At 37.6% G+C, this 8,733-nt stretch overlaps 2 protein-coding genes across 2 annotated transcripts; both read right to left on the bottom strand.

Annotated features, from left to right (window-relative positions):
* Positions 1–459: 459 nt before the first annotated feature.
* On the bottom strand, positions 460–2,531 carry LOC134838952 (collagenase-like). The gene is made up of 3 exons (XM_063854317.1): positions 2,294–2,531; positions 1,307–1,391; positions 460–889 (listed from the first exon to the last, which is right to left on the bottom strand). The coding sequence occupies exons 1-3, from the start codon at positions 2,529–2,531 to the stop codon at positions 460–462; spliced, it is 753 nt and encodes a 250-aa protein (XP_063710387.1).
* Positions 2,532–6,207: 3,676 nt separating this feature from the next.
* LOC134838941 (collagenase-like) lies at positions 6,208–8,286 on the bottom strand. Its single transcript, XM_063854304.1, has 4 exons — positions 8,137–8,286; positions 7,585–7,762; positions 6,915–6,931; positions 6,208–6,594 (listed from the first exon to the last, which is right to left on the bottom strand). The coding sequence occupies exons 1-4, from the start codon at positions 8,284–8,286 to the stop codon at positions 6,208–6,210; spliced, it is 732 nt and encodes a 243-aa protein (XP_063710374.1).
* Positions 8,287–8,733: the final 447 nt, after the last annotated feature.

Genomic DNA, 8,733 nt, shown 5'->3' with positions numbered 1-8,733 from the left:
GCCTCTTTTCTACCCCTGCTCTTTGAATTTTCTGTTTTTATAGCTGATTTACATGTAACTATGGCTGAACGCATAATGTTACGATGTAAGGTATGAAACATGAATATGTTCACAACAGTTGCTAGTTGTTCAAGTTTCATTGCATTATTATGACCAATTAAAAGTAGTTTTTCAAAATGAAAATTCAAAGTTAGGCGAATGGAAAAGAGCCGGGAAAACAATCACTGTTTCTATGCTCGAAACTAGTGATTTTCATTTTTCCGATTGTTATGACAACTGACAGTTTCATTTGATTCCCAAAAACACTCTTTGCGCAATAAAAAATACTATCAAGCAAAGTGAGTGGCTTTCGAATTTTTGACCTCATTGACGCGACAACTCATGCTGGGGGCAACTTAAAAATATAATAGTTTGTTCCTACCAAATTAGTTACTAAGTGTTTTATTTTGAGTCAGTTTTCTACATGTTTTGTTCAATCCAGTCATAAAAATGGGAAACTCGGGCAAAGTAGCTTTCGCCGCTGCAATATTGATTCGGCACGTAGCTTGACACTCCGTACAGGCATTTCGGTTCACCAGAGCGACTGAGCACTACCAATGGTCCCCCTGAATCTCCCATACAGATACTGCTATGTTTGCCACTTCTGGTCGGTTTCATGCACACTTCGCTGGTTGGACGTTCGCAGTTGTGGTATGTTTCCTCGAGAACAGTCTCCTGTAGGACTGTCGGCTTCTTTTCGCTCGCTGGATCGATAAAACCCAAGCCTGTGGCTACCATCAAGTAGCCGGAATCCTTGTATGATTTAGTACACAATGGAATGCTGCGACCTCTGATTGGCTGGCCCAGCTCAATAAGGCCGACATCATTTGTGATTAATTCTTCGTTATGGCTGAAATGAAAAAATTGCTTAGTGTATGAAAAAACTTATATTTTAACTTTTTAAATGCTTAGTTGTTATATTGAAAATCAAAGCGGTTACACAGTAGCATTAATGGTTTTTTTGTGTAGCGGAACTCGTTGCTCAAAACTTAATTTCAAATAAAGGGATTGGAAACGAGCCGACCATGTTTTTGGAACGACCAAATTGGTACTCATGTTCGCCCATACGCACACTATAAAGACGCTATTTGAAAACATGGGTTGAGAGAAAACATGATTTTTTTCGGCGAGCGCTCATCGCTCCTATTTTGTAAGTTTGGCACCGAATGCACCTTAAAAAAGTTTTTAGCCCGAACGGAATGCCATCAAACTTGATGTTGGGGAGGAGGGGGGGGGGGGGTGATACTGAAGTCTTGAAACGACGTACTCTCTGTGGAAAATCATTCGGTTGCCTGTTATTTTCTGCTTTCGATAAGTATCAGTGAAATCTCCGACCAGCACTGTGACTCGATCTAAAACAAAAAAATCGCGTCTTTTCATAGAATGAGGTAACTATCATTGCACTTATGCGTTGTGAAATGCGGTAAACCTAAAAAAACTGCCGAGTTTTTTTAGTCACGACTTATTCAAAAATAAAAATCAAAATCAGTGTTTTTGAACGACATTGAAAAAAACACGTCAAAAAGTAAGCCATTGATACGCCAAAGAAAAAATAGTGCAATATTAACGAAAACTTGCAACCTTGCTTAGTGCTATCCCGATACACTTCTAACTATATTTTGAGAATCATTGAGTCTAATATTAGAAAATAAGTAACTAAATTTTTGAGCTCACGATCCCCAAAAAATAGAAAAATGACTCATCAGAAAAAACTTAAGGCACTTTTTACCGTTTCACCAGCACATGCACATGCGCCCGAAAATCGGCCCTTTGTCATTTTACCCCCACATGTCAATTTTTCCATTGGCTTTTTTTCCTCCCCCCCCCCCCCCATTGCAAATTTTCACATGTAAAATTTTTGATTACATTGTCCGATTGCTATGAAAATTTACAAACAGACTACTAAGGCCACGACAAACACATTTGGTCTTCATACTCAACCTCGTAAAACCACTCGTTACACTAATATATTGAAGGTCATGTTAGGTGGGGGGGGGGGGGGGAAGGAAAAAGAACCTTTCCATTTTTTCAATTGTCTTACATGTTATTATGGCTGGATGCGTGATGCTACGAAGTAAGGCATATGCAGAAAAATTTGTTCATGACAACTAATTCGTTTTACAATGCAAAATTTCATTACGTTATGATAACGCGTAACATAAGTTTTGTTAAAACTGAAACTCAATTTGGGGGGGGGGGGGGGGGGGGGGGGTACTAGACAAGAGCCGGCATAACTAATGAAAACTATACTGACATGCTTCATCAATACAATGGGCTGCAGTTAACACATATCGGGAACTGATGACACTTCCTCCACAAAGTGTTTGCCTGCCAGTCTGAAGAGTGATCTCCAGTTTCACATAATACACCCTGTTGGGGGCATCATACCCATTCACAATCGATCGGGCCTCGTTCCGGATACGACTCGCTACCTCCGACACCAAACTTGTCAGCAGAGCGAGTGCGGAAAATGAAAAAATGTCTAACTTCATTATGGACAAAAAAAAGCTTTCAAAGAGTATGTTTAAAGCAGCCGTTTTTGTTGCTAATGGTAACAAAATTGTCAGCTAATGGTAATTCTACTGCCTGGGTCATTTGGTCAAATTTTGGCGGTGAATGAATTTCCAGTGATTACACTCAATCTGACTTGTGACTTTTTCCAAAAAAAAAAGAGCGAAAAATCTTAAGCTGAAGAATTCTTTTTTTCTCAATTAGAGCAAAATTAACGCAGACAGATGAAAATAAACTGGGGGATTGGGTGAACATGAAAAAAAGAATAGTTGGGGATTAAGCAGGCCAGAAAGAACAGAAAGAAATCTCATCAACTACGGCCAAAAAACAAATTTAAACAGAAACCGAAACAAGAGTTAATTTAGTTCAAGTTTTAGTTTCTAAGTGTTTAAATAATTTTCTTACTTTGAGTATTAATTTTGCTAGAAACGGAACCAAAAAGCTCTGTATGCAACGACTACAAAATAAAACAGACTTATGGTTACACGCGCTAACATCCTCCTACCCCAAAAGGGCGAGAACGGGTGTGAGTTTCGCGATCGGACAGGGGTACAAGGCGGTTGCCAATCTACTTACGACGGACCGCGCTATGTCGTCGTTGCCGTAGTTCATTGACTTGACTGGCGCTAAGGGTAATGGCCTCATGGTTGTTGTCCTCAATCATCCAAACGAGATCTCCAGTTTTCAAATGTGACCCTGGAGAAGAAAACTATTTCGCTTGTTTATTAAGCGTTGGTACGTTCTTACGGAGCCAACAAGTCCAGATGGCATTTGCATAGGATTGCGCTCGGGATAGCGTTTTCGATGATTTAAGTTTTTATCGAAAGCTAGCGGCGGAAAGCTACTTGCATGGTGTCAAAGTAGGAAGTGATTCGGCGTTACCGCTTCGAGATTGTTCGGATGAGAGGATACGGTTGCGAATTTCACAAAAATCTTGCAGAAATTTGTACAGATTGCAATCCATTATCATCTATTATGATCAATTTTAATGGAAATTAATCGATGAAATTTGTTGAAAAAAATGATTTTTTATGTATTAAAACTGATTGAGTGGTCCCAAAGTGAACTGTTACTTGATTATAACGGCAAATTTCTTGAACACGAAAATTGAGTTTTATCCATTATTAACCATGAAACTTCATTGCGGGTAAATTGATCAGCACAAAAAATCACAATTATTAAGGACGGTCACCTAATAAACAATAGGGACGGTCGCTTAGACTGTCGGGAGAAGCTCAAAATAACATTCACATTCAGAGTTTCCAGAAAAATTGGCAAAATTTCCCCCGTAATTCAAACAATTATTTTTTATTCATAAGCTTTCACGATTTTTAACAGCTGCGAAATATGCGCATTTAAACCATTCTCATCAACCTGAATTTTTTTGAACAATTCAGTAAATCATAATTTATTGCGATAAATTGAGACTGAACAGAAAGAAGTTTCATCAACTACGGCCAAGAAGAAAATTTAAACAATAATAAAAACAAGAGTTAATTTAGTTCAAGTTTTAGTTCCTAGATTAAATAGTTTTCTTATTTTGAGTATTAATTTTGCTAAACACAAACCCAAAAAAATTTATGTGAAACGGCTAATTTGTAAAACAGACGTATTGTTAGCCGCGCTAACATGTTACACCCCCAAAAGTGCCAGAACGGGTGTGAGTTTTGCCATTAGACAGGTGTACACGACGGTTGCCAGTCTACATACGGCGGACAGCGCTATGACGTCGTTGTGGTAATTCATTAAATTGACTAGCTCTTAGTGTGATTCTGGAGAAGAAAACTATTTGGCTCGTTTGTTAAACAGTTGGAACATAGTTGAAGATGGTCTCGAGAAAAAGAGCCGCACTCGGGCACTTTGTGCCCTCAGGCCGGGCTCTTTTTCCCGCGGCCATCTTTTAACTATGTTCTAACTTCTACGGAGCACTTGTTGAGTATTTGTTAGGCTTTTGTACTGATGAATCGATTGAATCATTTAGCTCGCGGGCTGTACTCAATTTCCCAAAAGAGCTAGGCATACAACTCCATACACTTTATCTGTATACAAAAGCTGGTAAAAGAATTCCTACGCAATGGAAATTGTATGGCTAGCCTTTTTGAGAAAAGTTTCTCAAAAAATTAAATTTCCAAAAGGGCCAGAAAATTGTTATTTTTTTCTGTCGCAAAAATCAAAGTGAAGCCTTTGTTTCTTTTCTCCCACAGGGTAATTTCTGTTTTATGAACCAAAAACCCTTTTTTAGTGTTTTGAAAGTCAGATAAAAATTATTTGAAACTGATTAGGTGAATGTAAAGAACTTAATCTTTTAACGTATTGGTAATGAATAAGTACAAAAATGTACTTGTTCTCAACTTTATCCAGTTACACAAAAACGTTGCAAAACAATCTAGGTGCATTTCTCATTTTCATGGAAACTTTGTTTTTGATCGGTGAAAGATAACTCATGCACTTAAAAACCAACTTAAAATTTTATTACAGGGGATAATCATATTAAACTTCAATTTTTGTCGTTGTTAACTTTGAGTCGTTGTAAACAAATGTTTTATTTGTCGTTGTAAACTTTGAGTGTAGACAATCTTGAAAAAAGTTAAGCTAATGGCAGGAAACAAAAACTATAATTTTTTTTAGTAGGTGGCCAAACAGCGCACTATGTGTCGCATAATTTAGTGCCTGTATGTCAATGGAATCCAGAGACAAGTCTATAATTATGATACAAAATGTCTTTGGATTCCGCACAAAAACATCTGTAAGGTTTTTGTCGATACATAAGTTTTGCACAGGTGGTTCCGCAACCAGCCGATCGAATATAGCTAGCTGTTTTGAATTTTATTCAGTTTAACCAGATTCTGTAAATATAAGCACTATCCTCAATAAAAAAAGCTAATCCTTAAGCGCTCATAAAACTTTCAAATGTAGGAACATATGGAAAAATGGCTATTTTCCTCTTCAAACCCCACATTAAAAATTTCAACTTTTCTAAGCTGTTTTTCTAAGCTGTGTTACGGCTAAATGCGTGATGTACGATGTAATGTATGAGGGAAAAAACTGTTCACAAAAATTATTGTGTTCACTGTGTAAAATTTTATTTCATCATTTCCTTGTGGCGACTTATAAAAGTTTTTAAAATTGAAATTCAAATGTGGGAAAAAAACAAAAAGTGTGTATGAAGTACTTGACGTAAAGTTTTTGTCAACACAAGCTCAGAATTGAAGTTTCGCTTATGAAAATGCCTCTTTTCTACCCCCGCCTTTTGAACTTTCTGTTTTCATAGTTGATTTACATGTAACTATGGCTGAACGCATAATGTTAGAATGTAAGGTATGAAACATGAATATGGTCTCAGTTGCTAGTTGTCCAAGTTTCATTGCAATTTTATGACCAAGTAAAAAAAGTTATTCAAAACGAAATTCAAAGTTAGGCGAGTGCAAAAGAGCCGGGAAAACAATCACTGTTTCTCTGCTGAAACTCATTTTTTCCGATTTTTATGACAATTGACAGTTTCAACACTCTTTGCGCAATAAAAAACAGTATCGCTCAATGTGAGTGGTTTTCGAATATTTGACCTCATTGACGCGACAACTCATGCTGGCGGCAACTTAAAAATATAATAGTTTGTTCCTACCAAATTAGTTACAAGGTGTTTTTTTAGTCAGTTTTCTACATGTTTTGTTCAATCCAGTCATAAAAATAGGAAACTCGAGCAAAGTAGCTTTCGCCGCTGCAATATTTATTCGGCGCGTAACTTGACACTCCGTACAGGCATTTCGAATCAACAAAGTGACTGAGCACTACCAATGGTCCCCCTGAATCTCCTTTGCAGATACTGCTATGTTTGCCACTTCTAGTCGGTTTCATGCACACTTCGCTGGTTGGACGTTTGCAGTTGTGGTATGTTTCCTCGAGAACAGTCTCCTGTAGTACTGTCGGCTTCTTTTTGCTCGCTGGATCGATCAAACTCAAGCCTGTGGCTACCATCAAGTAGAAGGAATCCTTGTATGATTTAGTACACAGTGGAATGCTGCGACCTCTGATTGGCTGGCACAGCTGAACAAGGCCGACATCATTTGTGATTAATTCTTCGTTATGGTTGAAATGAAAAAAAAATGCTTATTGTATAAAAAAACGGCTCTTTTCCAGTTCCACATTTCAAACTACCGAGTTTTATGTTTGTTTTACGTGTTATTATGGCTAAATGCGTGATGTTACGCTGTAAAGTATGAAGAACAAATCTGTTCACAGTTGCCGATTTGTTCACCACGCCACTTTTCATGATATTGAAGTCTTGAAACGACGAACTCTCTGTGAAAAATCATTCGGATGCCTGTTATTTTCTGCTTTCGAGAAGTATCAGTGAAATATCCGACCAGCATTGTGACTCGATCTAAAACAAAACAAATCGCGTATTTTCATAGCTTGAGGCAACTATCATTGCACTTATGCATTGTGAAATTCGGTAAATCTAAAAAAACGGCCGAGCTTTTTTAGTCACGACTTACTCAAAAATAAAAATAAAAATCAGTGTTTTTGAACGACATTGAAAAAAAACACGTCAAAAAGTAAGCCATTGATACCCCAAAGAAAAAATAGTGCAATATTAACGAAAATTTGCAACCTTGCTAAGTGCTATCCTGATAAATTTCTAACTTTTTTTTGAGAATCATTGAGTCAAATATTAGAAACTAAGTAACTAAATTTTTGAGCTCACGATCCCGAAAAAATAGAAAATTGACTCATCAGAAAAAAATTAAGGCACTTTTTACCGTTTTACCAGCACATGCACATGAGCCCGAAAATCGACCATTTGTCATTTTCCCCCCACATGTCAATTTTTCCATATTTCAATTGTCTTACATGTTATCATGTAGCAAAAAGGCATATGCAGATACAATTTGTTCGTGAAAACTAATTCGTTTCACCATGCAAAGTTTCATTACGTTATGACAACGTAACATTAGTTTTTCAAAACTGAAACTCAAATGTGGGGGGGGGGCGTACTAGAGAAGAGCTCGCAAATCTAATGAAAACTCTACTGACATGCTTCATCAAGACAATGGGCTGCAGTTAGGACATATCGGGAACTGATGACACTTCCTCCACAAAATGTTCGCCTGCCAGTCTGAAGAGTGATCTCCAGTTTCACATAATACACCCTGTTGGGGGCATCATACCAATTCACAATCGATCGGGCCTCGTTCCGGATACGAGTCGCTACCTCCGACACCAAACTTGTCAGCAGTTAAGTTCTTAAGCCGAAAAATCTTAAGCTGAAGAATTCTTTTTTTCTCAATTAGAGCAAAATTAACGCAGACAGATGAAAATAAACTGGGGGATTGGGTAAACATGAACATGAAAAAAAAAATAGTTGGGGATTAAGCAGGCCAGAAAGAACAGAAAAAAATCTCATCAACTACGGCCAAAAAACAAATTTAAACAGAAACCGAAACAAGAGTTAATTTAGTTCAAGTTTTAGTTTCTAAGTTTAAATAATTTTCTTACTTTGAGTATTATTTTTGCTAGAAACGGAACCAAGAAGCTCTATATGCAACGACTACAATATAAAACAGACTTATGGTTACACGCGCTAACATCCTCCGACCCCAAAAGGGCGAGAACGGGTGTGAGTTTCGCGATCGGACAGGGGTACAAGCCGGTTGCCAATCTACTTACGACGGACCGCGCTATGTCGTCGTTGCCGTAGCTCATTGACTTGACTGGCGCTAAGGGTAATGGCCTCATGGCTGTTGTAATCAATCATCCAAACGAGATCTCCAGTTTTCAAATGTGACCCTGGAGAAGAAAACTATTTCGCTTGTTTATTAAGCATTGGTAAGCGTAGGATTGCGCTCGGGATAGCGTTTTCGATGATTTAAGTTTTTCTCGAAACCTAGCGGCGGAAAGCTACTTGCATGGTGTCAAATAGGAAGTGATTCGGCGTTAACGCTTCGAGATTGTTCGGATGAGAGGATACGGTTGCGAATTTCACAAAAATCTTGCAGAAACTTTGTACTGATTGCAATCCATTATCATCTATTATAATCAATTTTACTGGAAAATAATCGATGAAATTTGTTGAAAAAAATGATTTCTTATGTATTAAAATTGATTGAGTGGTCCCAAAGTGAAATGTTACTTGATTATAACGGCAAATTTCTTGAACACGAAAATCGAGTTTTATCCATTATT

Source organism: Symsagittifera roscoffensis, chromosome 2, assembly GCF_963678635.1.
Source record: "Symsagittifera roscoffensis chromosome 2, txSymRosc1.1, whole genome shotgun sequence".
NCBI classification, from domain to species: Eukaryota; Metazoa; Xenacoelomorpha; order Acoela; family Convolutidae; genus Symsagittifera; species Symsagittifera roscoffensis.
The sequence above is the reverse complement of the archived record's forward strand: the minus strand, read 5'-3'. Positions and strand labels throughout refer to the sequence as shown.

Coding starts and splice junctions, on each gene's coding strand:
- LOC134838952 (XM_063854317.1), bottom strand. CDS start 2,531: ATGAAGTTAGACATTTTTTCATTTTCCGCACTCGCTCTGCTGACAAGT. Junction 1,392..2,293: donor CCATTGTATTGATGAAGCAT/GTCAGTATAGTT, acceptor TTTTTGTTTTAG/ATCGAGTCACAGTGCTGGTC. Junction 890..1,306: donor CGAATGATTTTCCACAGAGA/GTACGTCGTTTC, acceptor TTTTCATTTCAG/CCATAACGAAGAATTAATCA.
- LOC134838941 (XM_063854304.1), bottom strand. CDS start 8,286: ATGAGGCCATTACCCTTAGCGCCAGTCAAGTCAATGAGCTACGGCAAC. Junction 7,763..8,136: donor CCCTTTTGGGGTCGGAGGAT/GTTAGCGCGTGT, acceptor TTGGTGTCGGAG/GTAGCGACTCGTATCCGGAA.